General features: G+C 46.8%; 5 protein-coding genes across 5 annotated transcripts; 3 read left to right on the top strand and 2 right to left on the bottom strand.

The window, feature by feature from the left end:
- Nucleotides 1–25: 25 nt before the first annotated feature.
- TREMEDRAFT_69163 (uncharacterized protein) lies at nucleotides 26–2,412 on the top strand (the record flags this gene model as incomplete). The annotated part of the gene is made up of 8 exons (XM_007005517.1): nucleotides 26–396; nucleotides 448–865; nucleotides 911–1,103; nucleotides 1,151–1,245; nucleotides 1,284–1,428; nucleotides 1,476–2,050; nucleotides 2,095–2,225; nucleotides 2,268–2,412. The coding sequence occupies 8 exons, from the start codon at nucleotides 26–28 to the stop codon at nucleotides 2,410–2,412; spliced, it is 2,073 nt and encodes a 690-aa protein (XP_007005579.1).
- Nucleotides 2,413–2,703: 291 nt separating this feature from the next.
- On the top strand, nucleotides 2,704–6,371 carry TREMEDRAFT_12167 (uncharacterized protein; the record flags this gene model as incomplete). Its single annotated transcript, XM_007005196.1, has 6 exons — nucleotides 2,704–2,839; nucleotides 2,890–2,913; nucleotides 2,961–3,347; nucleotides 3,393–4,529; nucleotides 5,503–5,853; nucleotides 6,091–6,371. Coding segments are annotated over 6 exons (2,316 nt in total), but the record flags the coding sequence as incomplete, so codon positions are not given.
- A 727-nt stretch (nucleotides 6,372–7,098) lies between these two features.
- Nucleotides 7,099–13,112, bottom strand: TREMEDRAFT_63174 (uncharacterized protein; the record flags this gene model as incomplete). The annotated part of the gene is made up of 15 exons (XM_007005389.1): nucleotides 7,099–7,157; nucleotides 7,416–7,665; nucleotides 7,789–7,910; nucleotides 8,044–9,710; nucleotides 9,762–10,268; nucleotides 10,328–11,037; nucleotides 11,088–11,108; nucleotides 11,153–11,230; nucleotides 11,274–11,363; nucleotides 11,404–11,973; nucleotides 12,043–12,280; nucleotides 12,356–12,524; nucleotides 12,568–12,601; nucleotides 12,646–12,710; nucleotides 12,776–13,112. The coding sequence occupies 15 exons, from the start codon at nucleotides 13,110–13,112 to the stop codon at nucleotides 7,099–7,101; spliced, it is 4,917 nt and encodes a 1,638-aa protein (XP_007005451.1).
- A 547-nt stretch (nucleotides 13,113–13,659) lies between these two features.
- TREMEDRAFT_74150 (uncharacterized protein) lies at nucleotides 13,660–16,763 on the top strand (the record flags this gene model as incomplete). The annotated part of the gene is made up of 11 exons (XM_007005516.1): nucleotides 13,660–13,904; nucleotides 13,948–14,059; nucleotides 14,107–14,274; nucleotides 14,325–14,477; nucleotides 14,524–14,801; nucleotides 14,850–14,994; nucleotides 15,048–15,206; nucleotides 15,352–15,666; nucleotides 15,839–15,954; nucleotides 16,109–16,268; nucleotides 16,597–16,763. 11 exons carry the CDS (start codon nucleotides 13,660–13,662, stop codon nucleotides 16,753–16,755), a joined length of 2,010 nt encoding a protein of 669 aa, XP_007005578.1. The 3' UTR covers nucleotides 16,756–16,763.
- Nucleotides 16,764–17,570: 807 nt separating this feature from the next.
- TREMEDRAFT_44531 (uncharacterized protein) lies at nucleotides 17,571–19,742 on the bottom strand (the record flags this gene model as incomplete). Its single annotated transcript, XM_007005303.1, has 7 exons — nucleotides 19,585–19,742; nucleotides 19,123–19,314; nucleotides 18,873–19,025; nucleotides 18,544–18,712; nucleotides 18,142–18,389; nucleotides 17,931–18,031; nucleotides 17,571–17,770 (listed from the first exon to the last, which is right to left on the bottom strand). Exons 1-7 carry the CDS (start codon nucleotides 19,587–19,589, stop codon nucleotides 17,571–17,573), a joined length of 1,068 nt encoding a protein of 355 aa, XP_007005365.1. The 5' UTR covers nucleotides 19,590–19,742.
- Nucleotides 19,743–20,155: the final 413 nt, after the last annotated feature.

Here is a 20,155-nt window from a genome sequence, read left to right as displayed (position 1 = left end):
TCTTCAACTGGTATTTTCACCCATCATGGACGTCCGACGGCGGACACTCGCCTCGGAGGGCCCACTCGGCAATGCACTACCTTCATCAGCCATCCCCGTCCCATCTTCAGCCATCAAGAAACCACCCTCTCGACTTGGCTCCTCAAGACTGAGTATGATGCCTACCAACAGTCAACAAAACCTGCGTGAAGCGGCCCGTTCACGAGTGTCTTCGAATAGTAATCATCAGCTTGCACCTCCACAAGCATTGGCAGGACTCGGGATGTCAACGTCAAATTCTGGTCATGATCTAGCAGGTAGACGAAGTACAGTGAGGAATGGAGAGATGTCTGCTCCTAGAGGAGATGGAGGTTTTTATGGTCGTACTCCTCAAACTCAAAGAAGTTTACCAAGCAGGTGAGTTTAAAATAAATGATATTATCCATGATAGTGAATATTGACTTTCAGCATTAGACGAAGTTCTGTTTTCATGGGTGGACGTCAATCTATGGTACCGGCTTCGTATCCTTCTGCCTCTATAAAAGATAATCGTCCCATTCGAGATCCAACTTTCAAAAGTAATTGTATAAAAAATATCTCGGAGTACTTAAATTATACTCGTTGTCCTTTACCTTTGACATCGAAGACATTAGTGTCCCCTACGACAAAAGAGTTTCAAGGTATTTTTCGATTTTTAGTGCAAGATCTCTTGGATCCGGGTATGACTTGGGGTAAAAAATTCGAGGATGATTGTTTACAAGTTTTGAAAGATCTAAAATATCCATCACCGGAAGGATTAGGAAGGACAGCTCTTGGTGCTGCGGGTGATCCACAACAATGGCCGAAATTACTTTCCATGTTAAATTGGCTCGTCGAGTTGTGTAGAGTGAGTTTATTTTGCTTTCTGATGTTGAGTGAGCTGAAGGGAAAGGCACATGATCATTGGTGTGATCCAGATGTTGTTTCTGATCCTATGCTCATGCCTGCGAGAGAACTTCCTTTGGATTATCCGAATCTAGAAGATCGACTTTTATGGGATTTTTCTTCCAAAGCTTATCAACAATGGTTTGATGATGGTGCGGAAGAATTTACAGAGGCAGAACAAGAACTTGAAGAGATGTTTGGTAAGTCTCATTACTTGTAAAACATATTGACAATCATTGATTGAAAGATCAAATGACACAAGCGACATTTGAAGAATGTGAGAAGATGGAAACAGAGTTGCAAAAACGTACCGTCGAATTACAACAACTTCAAGCACAAGAGGTGAGTGAGAGAGATGATTGTGATGATGCTCATGTTAGCCTCCGTTGAAGAAACTCGAAGAAGAATACGTGCAGTTGATGAGTGACAAAACCAAATTTATCGGATACATCGATATGCATAGGGACAAAGCGGAAAAGATGCGTCAAGTGATGATTAGAGCTCGAGCGGCGATATCGGACCATGGTGAGTCACACGGTCATTAAAGGAGATGATAATGATTGAGTTCATAGATAAACAAATTGACGACGCACGAACGGAATTATCTCGTATTGAATTAGCTGTCTCAGCTCAAAACCTTTCACCGGAAGAAGTCACTAGGATGAACGATTCTCGTGAAAGTCTCAATCGTCAGCTTGAAGATCTTCGTTTGAGAATATCCACCGTCATGACAGAAGCGTACAATCACGAAATGCAAGTGACACGAGCTATGGATCGATTCGAACAACTTTTATCTGATTATATCGTTCAAGCTCAACAAATCGGTTTGATGCGTCCAATCGATTCTTTGGGTCTTCCTTCTGCCATACCGACCAACGTGGATTTCAACCTCGATGTGGATCTTCGACTTGAAGACCTGGCTGAGATTCAATCCGCCGCGAGGAAGATGCGAATGGAAATCAGACCTTCTTTATACGCTCTCAGTGAAAGTGTGAGGAAAGAAAGTGAACAATTAGCACATGGACAAATCGCCTTGGAAGATAACTATGACCGTTTGGCACAAGAGGTGGAGAGACAGAGGGAAGAAGCAAAAACGCTGGAGATGAGATTGAAACTTGTCAATGATCAAGCTGATGAAGCCAAAGCTGTAAGCGGATATGATCTCCACTGACGACTCCCGCTGATGGAAAGCAACTCCAAGCGGATACCGCAGAGACAAACAAGACCGTCGCAAAGCTCGAAGCTGAGGTAACTGCCGTATCGGCTGCATCTGAACAAGGTGTCGTGAATGCACAAGGGGAGTTGGATAGGAAACGTATAGAGTGAGTATCTTGTGGGCGCTGAGAATCATTACTGATCGACAGATTCGACCAGCTGCGGGAGAAGACGGCATTGCTACAAGATACGATGATAACTCAGATCTCTTCACATATCGATATTATTTGGAAGGCAAAGGATCACACTGCGAATAGCTTGAAAAGTGTTCGAACGTTTGCAGAGGCTCAATAGATATTTAATGTGACATCTTGGAAATTATCTTTACAATGATTTTGGAGGGTATTATGAGGGCGATGTATTTGCTTGTTCTTGGGATGTCTTTGACGTTGGTTCATGTCACGTGACAAGACAACACGCCCGGATCGCGCACAACTCTCTCTTCATCCATCCATCACTCACTCACTCACTCACTCACATCTTGCCATACTCCATATTCCATTGTGATGCCCATAACATCAAGAAGATCACAGCCCACGGATGCCTACCTCGTCTCACTTGTCTGATCCCCCTAGAATACCCACCGTCGAGGATAGCGTCGCGGTCTCGACTGATATTTGGGCTAGGGACCTACGGGCCTTGTTTGAGCATGCCAAAGATCGATTCGGTGATGTGTCTTGGGAAAGTGAGGATGGTGGGGAGAGGATATGGGGACATAAAGGTGGGTCATATGGACATCCATATTACAAACCTGTTGAGCTAATGTTATAGCTGTGATATACGCCCGGGCCCCTAGTAAGTCTTATCTTGACAACAACTCTCTTTTAAGCTAACAATATCAGAAGCTTTCAAAGAACAATACTTTATAACCCGATCTCTCACTCGTTCACCTTCTCCCGCCAATGGTTATTTTCTTCCTCCACTTTTCCCTTCCTCTAGACCGTCTTCACCTCCTTCCTCCTTCCGTCGCCCGAGCACAATAGCCGCCACACAATCTTCCCTTTCCGTCGCATCACACGCCTCTGACAACACCCTTCGCGCCCCTTCCACAGGTCCAGATGGTATACTCCGTCTCACACATGGTGATACCCCTGAATTGTTCCAAGCTCAACTCGAATGGATCTACACAGGAGAAGGATTTGGCAATGTTGTCGAATGGATTTCCGCAGAAGATGAAACTTCCATCCCTGTACCTTCTACTTCATCCCCTAACCCAGGTTTAGGTCTTGGTTTAGGACTCGGAGGAAGTTTACGAGATTCTCTTGGTAGACGAGGTGGATTAGCAGAAAGACGTGAGAAAATGGGACAGGATTTGACTTACATGTGGAGATCAAAGCTTTATGCGGATGTTAGAATTCATCTTTCACCAGATCCTATTTCAATGTCGGACGGATCAGATTCTGATTCTTCGGTCGACAGTTTATCTTCAACTGCTATTTTCACTTCTCATCGATTCATCCTAGCATCTCGATCACCATATTTCGCTTCTGTACTCTTAAACCCTTCTTCCTTCCGACCTTCAACAGCAGACATACATCTACCAACTCCACCATTTACACCCGCAGCGCTACACTTCTGTTTAGGATATATGTATGCGGGACATTTAGATTTCTCCAACAGGTCCTTTGATCTCGGTACAGCGTTCCAGATACACCGAGCGGCCGCCTATCTACAACTCGACACGCTTATAAATGAAATCGAAAGTCGGATCGCATGGGATTTCTGTCATGGTCTCGATTGGGAGAAATGTCATTGTCGAAAATGTGCCGCTCGAGTTGCCAGAGTTTGGCGATTTGCTTCTGCTCCAGAGGTCGCTGCCATCCGTCTCGCTTCAAGGACTAGGGCGTATTTGATCCGAGGGTGGGGAGAAACATGGGGCAGAGAAGTGGGTTTATTGGACAAATCCGATAGGGAAGCTCTTGTCAGAGATGTGACTCGGACCATCAGTCCTTCGAACGTCGTTTCTGCTTTCAAAGCTCTTTTGTCCATTCGACATCGAATCGAATCCGGGATTCGAATGAGGGGTCGGGAAGCTTCCGCGTGGGTAGACCCTCTCGAGACAATGATAGATCAAGTGGAGACACATGTTCGGAACGTCTTGATCAATCAATTTTCTGTTGTAGCAGAAGGGGACGAATTGTGGGATCTCGTTTCTGGCAAAGATTTCTCGACCGATTTGCTAGAATTGATCATGCGGGAGATCGTCGCTGGAGTGGGGACATCACAAGGGTGCGTAGAGGGTCCAAGAGTGTATCAAGCTCTTGTTAGCAGTATCCTTCTGAAAGTGGATCCAGATACCCTGGAGGCTGCGCTCTCACCAAGATCAAGGAGTCGACAACAGGTCGAGAGTGCAAGAGAGGGTATTTTGGCACATGTGAGACGGAGATGGATGCAGGTTCGGGACGCGGGGGGTTTTAATGAACTGGATGCGTGGGCATTGAAAGAGATCAGTGATGGTGAGTGCTTATTCCATTTCAGTCTCTCTTTTCTGCGACCTTGAACTTGACTGACAAGGAGAAATCAGCGTCCCTGTTGATGATCTCATCATCACATCTCCACCACCATCCGCCAAAAAGACACCGAAACCTCCTTTACGCTCTGGTATCACCCGTACAACATCTCGAATCCAAGGACTGTCTGATGCGGCCAGTGTCAAGACATCCGTCTCCCGCGCATCTCACCTCAGTAAATCCACAGTACGTAATGGTAGTCTTGACCGACCCACCACTCCACCAGACTCTGCCTCTGGTTTGAAACGTCTTCGTCTGTCCAGCTCGGCGTCTACCAGTTCCGCCGCCAGTCTAGCCAAACCTGGTCCATCTCGATTATCTCAGTCACAAGAAGTCATAGCGATACCTCCTGCCAGAAGTCCGACCGCGGTCAAGGCAGGACCTAAAGTTCCTATTGGTGGAGGAAGGGTCAAAGCCACTGCCGCAAAGTTTGAGACGGGTCGTACGAGTCCATCTCCTAGTTCTAAGCCGTCACCTCGAGCACCGATGACAGGAGGGGTGAAACCACTTCTGACTCGGACATCCGCATCGAAGACTCCTGCGTCTAGTCCCGGGGAGGGTCTACTAAAAGCAACGACATCTTCTAGAGCGCCTTCCATCGCATCTGTCAAGACGACCAAGACCACGCGATCGACAGCGACTACGGCTACGACAGTACCTTCCAAACCTAGAGTAACTCCGAGACCTGCGGTGGACGTTCGTCCGACGAGAACCAGAGTAGACTCTCAGTCGACCATTGCATCTGTTAGGAGTAAAATACAACCTGTCGATTCACCATCGACCACCTCAGCTGCAAAGCGTGCAGTAGCGCAACGTCCTCAGGCGACGAAACCTACACCGTCACCATTGTCAAATGGACGTCGCTCGCCATCAGTTATGACCACCGTTTCCACCCGGAGTAAAGCCCCTATTCCTAGAATAACGACACCGAAAATCAACACGCCCAAGACTGAACCTGGTTCAAGTCGAATACGAACTTCATCCACAGCCACTACAGCTTCTACACGTAGTAGAATTTCCACCCTCACTACTCGTGACACCATCCCTCCCGTACCTACCAACCTAGTGAAACCTTCCCCTCCCGTTCCTAAACTAAATCCATCACGACTTGGTCCACCTTCCACCACAACCACCAGTAGAGCTTTCCCATCCCGACCTTCACATTCATCTCAGCCTCCTACTACCAAAACCAAAATCCGATCTCCTTCCAGTTCCACAGACGATGGTCCTGGAGCTCAAACTCCTCGACAATCGGAAATCTCTCATCCTATAATAAGAGAAGGTTCAGGATCTTCAATACCATCACCATTAATGATAAATTCCAAATTACCACCTCCGCCACCGATCAGTATCCGACAACCTCGTAAAGTATCTTCATCAAGTATACGTTCTACACATACTATCTCAGGATCTATCCTTCGTCTTCATCCAGCATCAGCATTCGATCCTCCCAAACGACAAGATTTCGCTTCTGCTCCAAGCGCTCTCCCTAGTATTCGTATAACAGAAGGAACAACTCCATTCTCCGGTCCTGGGATATCACTTCATGTGGGAATACCATGTATAGTATCATTGACCACCAAAAGAGCTCGTTTTAAAGCTCAAGTGAAATATATAGGGACACTGGTAGGTCGTAAAGGTCCTTGGGTAGGTGTAGAAACGGATGATTTAACAAAATATGAAGTTTCAACTTTACCTTCTGGAGCAATGGATGGAATACATTATTTTTCCCTTAGTTTACCCGATTTGTCTAATGGGATGCCGGAAAGTGAAAGAATAGCAAGACAAAGGAAGATTGAGATTATCAGAGAAGGTTTGAAAAGATCAAAATTCTCAGATATCACATCAGGATCAGGATTTGGTTTAGGATCAGATAATAGAGGTACAAATAGAGGTAGAGGAAAAAGAAGTGTTAGTCCTTTTATCGGTTCGAATGGTTTAGGATGGGAAGGTTTTGATAATCCACGAGCACTTTTCGTTCGACCTAATGAAGTTGTTTTCGTCATGGGAGCGGAATAATCACTTTGATTGATTAATCTTCCAGAGTTTAATTTGGAGATGATCAGAATATCAAGGAGACTTTCAGAGTTTATTTTGGAGATGATCTCGATCTTAAGGAGAAGAGTAAGAATTGAGTAAAGATGGGAAACTCTTGCTATCTATAGTGTAACAATTCTTCTTTCTTCTCCCCCAACTTGTCTTTGCATATATACGATCCGTAATTTTGATAATGACATAATCATGATTTTCTTTCGATGTTATTGAACAAGAGAACACATGCATGCACAGAATATTTTCATTCATCTTGCATGCCAAGGAATAGCCAAGAACATTTCATATTTCTACTAATCACTCGTCAATACATTTGTTTGGAAGGTAATGCAGTATGCAGATGAAAAGGAATGACCAAATGGGGATTCTAGTTCGTACGTTTCGTGAAGAATTTACTCATTTGACCTAGTTGGGAGGTTTATGCGACAAAAGTTGCTAATCTTCTGACGAGGGGGACGTTGAGCCAAGCGGGAACGTCTGAAGCTCAGCGGTTTGCTCAAATATACTCTATAGCTATCTCTATCCGCAGCATAGCCATGAGGAATATGTGGATTAAGTAGTATTAAGATCGATGGGAAGCAACTGATACAAATTCAGAGATGTGGGTGGGTTTAGAAAGACTGTTTGTGATATCGATGGAAAATCGAATTGAGAACTGATAGTTGAGAGGGGGGGGGGGGGGGAAGTGAGGTGAATGTATTTCGATAAATAGTGAAAACTTTATAAACAACTTACAAGTCTCTAACCCTGGGACTTCACGAGGGGGGGGTAATTGATAAGGTCCAACTTCATCCGCTTCAGGTGTTAATAATAAAGTATCACCTTTATCATCCGGTTTGACTCTTGCAGCTACAGCTTTAAGAATCTCATTGGAAATGGGAGCTTCATAATCTGCGTTATGATATTGACTTATGAGTTTTTGGATTTGTGATGGTGAAAGTATCCAACAGACGTCGAATAGGATTTCGATATCTCCCATTGTTGCCTGATATCAGCGTGGAATTCGTTTTTGGTGTCAAGTCTTAGGTGTTGCGTTGAAGGCGTCCATAGGAATGATGTGTACATACAGGAGAAGTGAGGAGTGTGGAATAAAGAAGAAAGGACAAACCTTTTTGAGTTGTAGTAACTTTGTAGCTTGCATGAGATGTTCAAGTTGTAATAAACCTTCTGGCATATCATGGGCTTTACACCATTCTTCTATCCGAGTGATGTTATATTGGATTTGCATCGCTGTAGAATCAGTCATTGTCTCCTCCGAGTACGATGGAGCAAAACTTTCTACATCAGATTCAGTAACGGAAGGCAGACAAAGAAAGAATATGGTAAAAGGTATGTAACTAGTATGAGAAACAAACAAACTTACCCCTCTTCCACGAACAGAAATTCCGTCTCATGATCAAATCATTGAAAGCCACTTGTCCTATCAACTTGAGCAACTCCATGACCACCTGTTGCATAACACTTTCTTCCATGTAATAACTCTTCAAACATTTCCAAACAACATTGAGTACATTGACAATATCATCCATTGTTGCAGTAGGTTGATGTGTGCTAGCCATGCTATTGAGCATTCTTGAAAACATTTGACCTCTTCCATCCGTAGTGATAAAACCTGGTAAAGATTGACTCTCGATCAAAGCGGGTATGACCATTTTAGTCAATCTCTTTTTAGTTTCCAACATCCAAGTATGATAAAGATTGTATTCCAAACTATCCAAATCATGTTTGACAAAAGACACCAAACGTTCATATGCGTCCCAATCTAATTCCCTACCATTCTCCTCTGAGCCAGGGCCGATACCTTGAGCAGCATCCGCTTCTGCTACATTGACGAAAGAGAGGATTTCATGGACGTTTGATAACCAGAATATCCCAGGTGCGATGACTTCTTCACCTTTGAAGGACATGACGTGAGTTTGGATAGCTTGCATGACGTCGGCGAGGAATCTTTCACTTTCTCGGATCATACATAATTTCCACATTTCGTTCGTCACCAACGATATAAGATGAGCTGGGAAGATGATCTCCTTGGCCAGTGGGGGATTATGAAGGTATGGAGAGGGTAATTTGAGCTGGTAAATGAGTCCTTGGAGAACGTCTTGATCCAACCCCTCGACATCTTCCAGAATCCGAATGACTTCGTCGGTCGCATTGTCTGACAGAGTTGGTAATCCATTGGAATCTCGTACTCTGGGAAGTCCGTTGGCACCGTTAGGCGGTAACATGACGGAAACTGCTCGTGGATTAGGAGCACGTTTGAGATCTGGTATGTCATCTTCTATGGACATATTGCGCGCATGTCGAGGTCCAGTGATAGAATGACGTCTGGGTCTACGTCTGGAATTTGAAGGTGTACGATCCGTAGCCACATTCTCATACGTTCTAAAACCATTCGGTGCGGTGGGTGAAGGAGGTGGTTCTCGTTGATTCTTCGTGAGAGCTTGTAAAGCGTTGTTCCTTGATATTTGTTCTCGCAGGGTATTCACCTCACTTCGTAAAATCGCCACGGCAGATGCTGATTCTCTCTCCCTCTCCACCGCAGAATCTACCGCATATTGTCTCTCCTCCATCATCTTCGCTTGCTCTTCCAACTCAGCAGTCAATCGATTGATCTCAGCCTCATGCTCTTGTACTCGCTTTGATGCTTGTCGGATCTTCTCATCAGTCTCCGCTTTGGCAGCGGCAAGCTGTTCGAACTGCGACGCAGGGACAGTAGGCTTGGCCAGCTCTTCCTCCAACTGCTTCGATCGCGCGTGGGCATCGTCGTGCTTGCCTTGCCACATGGACAATTGACTCTCGAGTATCGACACCTTCGACGACAACTCTTTGTTTTCCGCAACTCTCTTTTGCAGTGTCTGAGTAAGCTCGACCACCTTATTCTCCAACTGGTACGAAATTTCCTTGAACTTGGAAGCAGACTTGGCTTCAGCTTTGAGACCACGAAGCTCCTTGACCGCGAGCTTTCTCCGCCATAGGTTCTGGAGTACAACCACTTTTCTTGTCTCCGCCTGACTTCGTCGTCTTGATGCCCTGGATGTCAGTCACATTCTGATCTCACCATCAAGTCATAGAGTTACTCACAATCCCCTGAACATGCTCTGTAGCGTCAGAGCTGCGACATAAGTCTTTTCCTCTGACGCCCTCTTTCTCGCCAGATATCCCCGTATGGCCGCTTGTATAGCAATGACAGCATTACGCAGACCGTTATACTTCTTTCTGGCCATATGGCCCCTCGCGACCCGCTGGATCCTAATGGCCGCGGTCTCCTTCCTCAAAGCCTCGACAAATCTCCTGGCCAGTACACCTCGCCACCACGTCTGGATTTTGATAGTCGATTTCCGCAGGTTTTGGTACTGCTTGTACGCAATACGCCGGCGGACGTTTTTCTGCACAAGAGTGACAAGTTCATTCAATCGCTGCGTACGGAGACCTTCCAAAAAGGCGAGCATACCGGCCCGGAAGAAGATTTTGGTGAGACCAATCTGGTACTTGTCCTCTTCCTTGAGCGTGGTGGAGAGGATAAGTGAGCACAGGGTCTTGACATCAGTGTCGGAAGTCCATTCCTTCGACGACACGAGCATGTAATAACTAGCCGTCAGCCCTGTCAAGTCGGGGTAGGAATTGATGACGCAGAGATCTAAACGCACCGCTCAGCGAACTCTTCAAACGTCCATCTCGAAGGATAGCCAGCGCAACTGATCCGAATAGTCTCCAGAACACCACACGCCCTCAACTGACTTAAGACCTGTTGAGGATCCAACACCCACGCCTTCTTCATCTCGTTGGGCTTGATACATCTGATGTAGTGGACGTTCGTGTTGTTAATCGTCTCCATCAGACTTGTCAACGAGTGCTTGAAGATAGAACCTAAGGTCGGTTTACGTGCGGCTGCCCCTCCTTTCTTGCCGGGTACAATTGCACTCCCCCCTGTAGCGGTTTTTGCATCGCCATTGGCCTTCGAGATGTTTGCCGCCGACAACGCAGCGTCCAGGACCTCACGGAGGAACTCGTTGGATGACTCTTGAAGAAGGGCTAGATGCTCATCAGGCACAGTGTCCCTATTCTTGTCGATGAATCCATCCACGTCGTAAACCACATCATGGGCATAATGGGCAATCGTGAAAGCGTTCTGATTGAAACGGGGCTTTTTGAACACTTCCTTGTGTTCAGGCTTTGACAATTGTTGGTGCAGTTTGTTGGCGAAGGAGGCGTCGGCACCAGCTGGTAGACGGGATTCTTCGTCGAGAAGCGTCAAGATACCCATCTTGCCCTCGATCACGTCGATACAAGCTTGGTTATCCGCAAAGTCGATGAATTGCCATTTGATCTCTTCCCGCATGTATTCTTCCTGTTCCAGCTGGATCGTCAGTACAATAGCATCTGATGAGGGGGGCGAGCCAAACAGACCTTGAACACATGAGCGTTGAACTGGGAAGGTCAGCAATGTCGCAGAGTTACGTGAAGAAACTTACCTCCTGCTGCAACTTCTCATTCGCCCAGTTGATGCAAAATTGCTCGAACGAATTCTTCTTGAAGTGCTCGAAACCGTACTACTATGTCAGCTTCTGACCGGGGGACACGATCAAGGCTCACGATATCAAGCACTCCGATGAACTTGGTCGCTCGTTGAGCTCCTGAGCCCCCTTCACCAGTCAAAGACTCATTGACCACACCGACGAGCCACTGTATGTCAGTTGACGTAATAACGCAACAAAGGACTCACATCAAAGAGACAGGAATACACGAACTTGGCCACAGAATCTCTGACCACCGACGCTTGGGCTGATCCCAAGCTCGTCACGATTTTCTCGCTTCTAGTAGTAAGCTGTTTCTTGATAGTCCATTTCTTGAAGTCTGACACTGGTAGTCCCAACAGCGTCGTCGCGATACCCAAAGCTGAGTCATCATCCGCGATGACCGCTTCGGTTCGAGCTTGGGTGATCTTGATGTTACCTAGATGTAGAAGCGCAGCCAGGAGACGGAATATCTGCCATTGCCTCTCCACTGAAATTCCAACTGTCGATAACGCTGTTTGAGTATCACGGAAGTCCTTGGCATCGTCTACGCCTTGAATGTGGACCGCGGCTGGACCTCCGCCGGCAAGATAGGCAAAGTCCATATGGGTCGACGACAAAGAGAGGTCCTTGCGCTCTTTGTGAGGGGCGCCGGCGAGAAGTTGGTAGAAGATGTGGTAGTTGCGTTCGGATTCTGGTTGATAGACCAAGCGTGAACGTTCTAGAAGGTAGGTACGTATCCGAGCGCCGACAATTTCATGTTGATTATCGAACAAGACCTGGAGTCAGACTACGACACCTCTATCTCGATGATTTGGGAATGATAGGTAATTTTGAGTACCACTCACCTCGATATACTTTCCAAATCGGGAAGAGTTGTCATTCCTAGTAGTCTTGGCATTCCCAAAAGCTTCCATAATTGGATTACTTGCGAGAATCTGCCTTTCGACTTCACTCAGACCTTCCTCTTCACCTCCGGATCCATCCGTCACTCGCCTTCGGGCGTTGGACGGAGGCTTGCTGGGATCATCGACCGAGGCAAAGTATCGGAGGATGAATTTGGCAGAGACTGTTTTGCCTGCTCCACTGCGACTGTCAACTCACAAGAAGATACAAAAGGTGTGTTCCCTCGGTGGAATGTCACACGTGAAGGGAACGCACCTCTCTCCGCTGACAACGATAGTCTGATCTCCCGCGCCCGTAGGATCTGTACCACCATTGCCTGATCCCCTTCGCATGCAGTCTAATGCTTCCTCGGCGATGGCGAATAAGTGAGGTTCCAACTCTCCCTTTCGTCGACCAGAGTAAGCCTGTATGATCTCCGGGCCATCTGCTCATCAGTTTGTCCCCGTGTTGCTAACCTTACTGCTCACAGATGGACAGAGGACTGAATGGATTTAGAGCGACCTGAAGCGTGAGTCTTTCTCCGATCACTTATGGAAATCACTCACCAGCACAATACCCGAATATGTATAAGGTAATCGTTGTTCGTACCTTGTAGCGATGGCGTGGAGAACTGCCGTTAGCTGGCATTCCTAGACCTATCCCGGGAGAAAGGCGTCACAGGGCGGGACAGCTCACCACTGGGCTCATTTAAGTTACTTAAACTGGCCAGATCTTCCGAACTTTCCAATAAAGGCGGATTCCTCAGAGGTGGTAACATGTCCTGGCCTGGGGGCGGTGTGATCGGTTGAACATTGTTGATGCCACCATTGGCTGCCGCCTCGAGAACCGAAAGAGGGAATTTGAATGTCGCGCTGGCTTCATCTCCCGGTTCATCGTAGTTGACCACCAATGTCACCTGGGAGCTGGACGCGCCATCTGGGGGTAAGGTGAGAGAAGCTACCGTCCCTGGGGTCCAGCCGGTGAGAGAATCGGGGAGCCATACTCTGGTACCTTTGACGTAGATGGATGCCATGGGAGGAGAGAGAAGCTAGGTATATGCGTGTGACTGTATGATGGATAGGTGATAAGGCAAGAAAAGACAGAAAAACGTGGAGGATGATCAACTATGCGAGAGATGTACAAGGGGGGGAGGGATCAAAGGGGGGGACGTGCGGCGACAGCCGGAAGGGAATACAAGGAGGGTGTAAAGCCGGAATATACGAGTAGAGTATGAATACAATAACAGAGTCAAAATACTCTCCGATGTGATTCACAACAACCAGGACCCATGCACCGGGCCTGGGAGATGAGAGCAGTGAGGATGTTTCAAAAGTGTAAAAGTGTCGCTATGTATGCTTGTGGACGGTGAAGACGACTGAAACCATGACGACGAGTGACCGCCACACGACGCGTCGGGAGAGGAGAGGTAGGTAGCCACGTGGCTTTCAAGGACAACCTCGCTTATCAGTCGGTTGCTGTGTTCTAGCACATAGCCGGTCGGTGCACTGTCTGCGTCCAACCTTGACTTGGTCATCCCCCCATCAGCTACAGTATCCGCCAACTCCGCCCACTCACTCACCATGCCCCCACTGCAATTCCAGCCACTGTCCTCTCAGCCTACTCCATCCTTTTGGTCAGCTCTCAACTCGCTCAAGCTGGACAGACTCAAGCTTGATGACGCTCAGCAACCCATCACTGGCTGGCTGGAAGAAGGACGTCAGGTTCTGGACAAGGAGACCGTTGCTGGACCTTCTTCCACTGGAGTCGTAGGAGTCGATGGGAGTCTAGGTGTCGGCGGTGGAGCGTTTGGGGATGATGTGGACCGGTCAGTCCCCAGCGGCCTGATTTCTTTGCTAGCTGATTCGTAGTCCTCCCAGTGGCAGTATCGAGGTCAAAGGAGTGTTCAAGAATTTCAACACGATTGAGGAATTCAGACAGACTGAACCTAAGAAAGCTCTCTTCGACCAGGTCACAGATTCTGTTCGTTTTGTCTCAAGTCATCTGGCTGTTATGTATTGATGGAGTAGATGTTGACATCTTTCTCCACCCCCGAACCCCTGCTCAACCCCTTTCTCCTCGTAACCTTTGCCGACTTGAAGAAATACGTGTATCATTACTGGTTCGCCTTCCCTGCTCTGGTGGATAAACCAGGGTGGGAGGTAGGGTCTGATGGCTTTATTGCGGTGGATGAAAAGGTCAGTCGAACTGTGCTTTGTCGATCTTGATTTGTTCGCTCACATTCCAGGAGATAAACGAGGTTCGTTCACTGGAAGATGGATGGGTCGCCAAAGGAGAATCACGCTCAGAGGGGTTTCTCGTTCGAGGGGCGGGAGGACAACGTACCATCGGTCGATTGTCAGACGCAAAATCTTTCTTTCTGAATGTTCCACAGTCAGAGGTCAGCTTCCTTTTTTAATAGACTTGACTTAAGCTGATGACCAAAGCGATTTTTGGTCTTTCACGACACCTCTGCTCTCCCTCAAAACCCCGGATGGCCGTTACGAAACATGTTATACTATCTGCACCACACTCACGGTATCACAGACATCATAATTGTATGTTTGCGTCAGGGTTCGGCCTCAATACGAGGAAGAGTATTTGTTCCTCCAGGAGAGATAGTGGGACAGCCGGAAAAACCACAGACAGTAGGTTGGGAGAGGAATAAAGCGGGGAAGTTGGCGAGCAGGGTAGCGGACTTAGGACCCATGATGGATCCAAGCAAGTATGTTGATCCCGATTTTTCACTTGCCAGGAGATACTCATGATACAGACTGGCAGATCAGGCAGTGGATCTGAATCTTAAACTCATGCGATGGCGTATAATGCCTTCACTAGACTTAGACAAGATAGCATCGACCAAATGTCTGTTACTAGGAGCAGGGACATTAGGATGTTATGTCGCTCGTGCGCTTATGGTGCGTCCGCAATTTACCTTAGTAATCGTCATGGAATAAGGGCTGACTAGGAGGGGTGGGGAATCAGACATATCACTTTCGTCGATTCAGCCAAAGTGTCATACTCTAACCCTGTTCGACAACCTCTGTTCGATTTTGAGGATTGTCTGGATGGTGGAAAGCCCAAGGCGCAATGTGCGGCGGACAAGCTTAAGAAGATCTTTCCCGGTGTGGTGGGTAGATCAGATTTTGCTTCACTTTCATCTTCGTCTTGTTGCTCTAAATTCTACCCCCGTATTCACGGCCAAGTTCCCTCTGATTCTGAGGACGAGTTGAAATGTGAAATGGGCGGAATGAAAAGACTCGATCTGACTTCAGAACGCCTCCGCCCATTCCTTCCTAATACCCATGCCTGGTCATCCAATACCTCCGTCCTCCGAAGCATCCACCGCTGCTGACATTACAAAACTTGAAGATCTCATCAAATCTCACGACGCCGTCTTCTTGCTCATGGACTCTAGAGAGAGTCGGTGGTTACCAACCGTCATCGCTGCGGCAGAAGGGAAGATAGTCATCAACGCTGCATTAGGGTTTGACAGTTATTTGGTCATGCGTCATGGAGCATCACCGGACCAAGCCCAGGGGAAAAGATTGGGATGTTATTATTGTAATGACATTGTAGCACCGGCCGATGTGAGTGAAAGTTACACTCCTCTCCATTTCCGTCCAGCTTAGCCTTCTTCCACCCCGCCGCCCCATGTTTGGCCGATCACTTGCGAAGATTTAGAAAGCATTTCAGATTTTATGTTCTCCCTTATCAATGGACGAGATTGGACCGGGAGTATGAACGAATCTTACTGTGTAGTCTCTCACAGATCGAACACTTGATCAAATGTGTACAGTCACACGACCAGGTATCGCACCAATCGCCTCGGCAACAGCTGTGGAGTTGTTGGTTTCCCTCGTCCAACATCCTTTAGGGTGAGTTGACATTCTGCTCTCCTTCTTTCTACTCCCTCCTTCTCTCTATTCCTCCTTCTGCCTACACCTCCTTCTCTCTCCACTTGACCTTTCCCTTTACTCCTGCTGAGAATGATCAACTTCGCGTCAATTCAGACCCGAGCTGACGGAATAGGATCAACGCTCCTGCTGAAACTTCCACAAGTCATTCTGAAGAAGGTAAAGGCTCGCCTTTGGGTTTAGTACCTCATCAACTTCGTGGTCAACTTGGTCAATGGAAGTCTTTGTTAGTTGAAGGAGCGGCATATGATCAATGTACAGGTTGTAGCAAAACTGTTAGCCTTCTTTCTTTGTCCCTTCTCTCCTTCCCTTATACTCTTCTTCCAGAACATCACCGTACCCCACTACATCAAGCTCTTACTTTCTCTTCCTCGTCTCACTCTCCACTTTCCACATCTCCTTGAAAAACTTACAGACCAGCTTCATGTTCAGATTATCGTGACTGTCAATTACCCCCTTCACCTCTTGTCTGACAAATTAACACATCTTTGGCTATGATGAGAACAGAAAGTACTCCATACAACGCGCAAAGACACAATCAACAATCATAGTCACTCAAAAAGACAGGTGTCAAATATAACCGTTGATGAGCTAATTTCATAGGTCATAGACACTTATCGATCTCAAGGTCTCTCCATGCTTCTCAAAGCATTCAACGAGACTGATTATCTTGAACATCTCACAGGATTAGATAAAGTGCATGAAGAAGGAGAAGCCGCTTTAGATTCGATAGATTGGGAAGAAGATGATGATGATTTTTGAGTACTCGTATCACTCGACTTATCCTAAGTCAGTCTTTGTATAACGTTACGAAACTTTTATGCCTACCTATTATGATTTCTTTCAACTCCTTGTCATCTCATTTCGATGATTTCCTCCTGTATGCTTGTATCCGTTAACAATCTATTTGGATGGTTTTTTCTTCCCGTTCGGACACATCATCATTGAGATCATGTCACATGGATGACACTCCCTTTCCATACTTCGTACTTGGACCGTATCTTGTTTTAAGGTTTCCGCATCTGGTGAGTAAGAACCGTAAATGAGGTTTTGAAAATTCTGGTTTTATACAAGAGTCAATCGTAGATGTAAGAACCTTGAACGAGGTTGAATTGATAATTTGGGGCTTGATACAAGATTCAAGTGTAGATATGTAAAAAAGTCGACACGAGCATGATTTAACATATTACTTTCCAAGATAAGAAAAACCCTAAGGATAGATTATTAATTACACGATAACACGAAGTTTTGTCCTCTTGCTCTTCTTTTCAATCCCTCTCTTTCCCCACCCATAACGCTGATCTACGCTCCTCATATCCCTTCAGCCCCTTCTCCCTCTGCAGATGATATAACAGGGTCTTCCTTTACTCAATTCCTCACCCTCCTCCAAGGACACAGTCCTGAAGCCCTCATACGTTCCGCACTAACCCCTCTTAAAGTCGAATTTATTGACAATCACATTCCATACACACCCTGCCGTCCCTATCTTCCTCCCTTGCTTGAGAAAGTAGACGAGACGAACGGTCCTGGTTAATTCCTCACACAGCAATCCTTCGAGATAACAAATGCGGGAAGACCTAAAATCCCCCAAGTCTATCGGCAAGCATCAAACCAGCCAACAAACCCGCACCGAGAGCACGACCCTGTAAATTCCCAGACATCTCAAGAGCGTCTACCATAGCGGATGGTGCGGCTGTAGTCAGGGGGAAGACTAAGAGAGCGAGACGGAAGATGGAGAATGATAGAGGGTCAACTGTTGGGGATGGCGGATGAGCGGCTGAAGATCAGACTAAAAACTCTCTCTTTTTCAACGTTGGGATTTTGGCTGAAGGTGTGACAGAAGATACTGATGTGAAGAAAAGAGGGGGAGTGAAGGGGGAGGTAAAAAAGGCAGGAGATGAGAGGAGATGCAGGAGGGGGAGGGAGAGAGGACCCACCCGCATGCCGAGTGTTGTGACCCGTCTTGGAAACTCCTTTCTGAGGGACGAACGATACTACTGTTGATAATGTCAAAGGTGGCAAGACGGTGGAGAAAAACCTGGCGTGTTCAGTATCTGTACACTATTCGTTCCGAGGTAAAAAAAGAATTGACATATGAGGCGCCAAGGAGAAAGGACGAAGTTTTAGTAAATGTATAAAATAACTCACCACCACACAACGGCAGAATACAATTCCCCACTTCTCTTAAAACTATGCACATCAGGCCATCTGACCTTGACTTGAAGACTAGGTGCCCAACCGAACGCGCTATGAAGAAGAGAAGCGACGGTACCTTTGCTTCCTGGAGGAGGGGGGAACCAAATTGTATGATCATAGAATTGTACGACGTGGAAGAAAAGAGCCACGAGTTCTAGGGAGATTGCGGCGAGGACGATATGTTCCGGTGTGGACAAGCCCTAAAGAGTCAGCTCTGGAACATAGTAATCTTCCACAAGCTCAACGACCGAGATGTTGATCAATTCGGGAAGAAAAACACTCAATAGTATGTATGACAATGGCACGTGAGGGAGAAAGAAGGATAAGGGTCTGAGAGAAAAATGAGAAACTTACATCACGAATAGCACGGACCACTACGTCAACCCTACGTTGTCCTTGTCCTGTATACTTGACGACAGAGTGTCCCCAACCAGAGAGTGTGGTGCTGAGTTCGCCAGAGAGGTTCTTAGCTGGTGCTAAAGCTACAGCCATGGATTGATTTGCGACTTCAGATATTTTGGCTCTGTTCATGAGTGACGATCTTTCCCCTCTCTTCACCTTCTGGCAAACACGAGGATTGTGCTGGGTTCTGCCCGCGAGTTTAGGGCCTCATGCAGCAACGGTTAATGGAAAAGAAGTAAGTCCGAGTGAAGGGTGAAGAGAGAAGAAGCTATGGGACTTACGCATTCACAGGCGTCTCAGGTAAGGGAATATTGGCAGCAGCATCAACCACCTTATCTATTGCCTTATTGATAGATTTACGACCTTTAACCACGGTAGAGACGACGGCAGCTTTAGCATCCGAGAGAGGTGTATCAGTTTCGCTATCTGCGTGACTGAACATAAGCATAATCTCTTAAAACGTCATCACTTCTTTTCCTATGAGTTTAAGTAGGGAGGGGTTGAAATATAAGGAGATGAATTGGAACTCACGTTTTCTTCTTATTGTATAACCCCTTGAACATGGGACTCTTGGACAAAGAAGTCTCGTTCATATCGAGATGTTGTTGGATCTTCTTGACCAATTCTGATATCTTTGCGTCCGCATCGGGGATATCAAGAGCTTGGGCGATCTCGACGAGTTCGGCTTTACGTTTGGCTGTGAGTGAACCGGAGTATGGTGAGCTACAAGTGAGTGAGTCACATCACATCGCGATCGCATACCCCTATTCATCAAGTTATGAGTAACCTGTGAATCACAGTAATTCATTGAGACGAGCAACATGTCCATAGTAATTAGATAGATGCCTAGTTGCCAGTACTAGATGGAAGTAGGATAGAGGATATAGGGGAAAGAGGCGGAGCCACATCTCGATAATAATCACTCGGCACTCCCCGCCACATTGTGTCTACATTGCAGCAAGGAGTCTAAAAGGATGAGAAGGGATAACTCACGTCATGTTTATATATGCAGTCGACAAAGATCTCAAAAGGTGAGTCACCTATCAAAGTAAGAAAAGAGTGATAAGGGTGAAAAGGAAAAAGAATAATATGACGGGGAGTAAGAGGGGTATCACACTCAGTAACCTGGTTAGAGAGAGACAAGGTTTGTTGTTGCCTTTGAAAGTTGAATGACCCGCCACGCTGGTTCAACTCTCAGTCGGGTGGCAAAAATCATACGTCATGCAACTTTCCCCTTTCGGTGCTCGCCGCTCGTCAGATCTGTGCTCAAGAAAACTGACGTGGTTTTACGCTTATCAGACTCTGTGAGCTTCTGCCACGTGGCACCCTTCCTTCACTTCGACTCTACTCTAGCGGTGCACAACCTCTTGCAACTTGTCCATCTACTCACCTCACGATGGCAGCCATGATGCCAGGTATGCGTCCTCCAACTTCTGCCTCAGGTCCCTCTCACTCTCACCCTCACCCTCATCCTCAACCAACGCAAACACCAATACAACTCCAACCCAGTCCAGCCCTTCAAATACTACTCGACTCCATACCCCATTCCCCTGTCCCTTGGACA

Source organism: Tremella mesenterica (assembly GCF_000271645.1).
Source record: "Tremella mesenterica DSM 1558 unplaced genomic scaffold TREMEscaffold_7, whole genome shotgun sequence".
Lineage (NCBI taxonomy): Eukaryota > Fungi > Basidiomycota > Tremellomycetes > Tremellales > Tremellaceae > Tremella > Tremella mesenterica.
The sequence above is the reverse complement of the archived record's forward strand: the minus strand, read 5'-3'. Positions and strand labels throughout refer to the sequence as shown.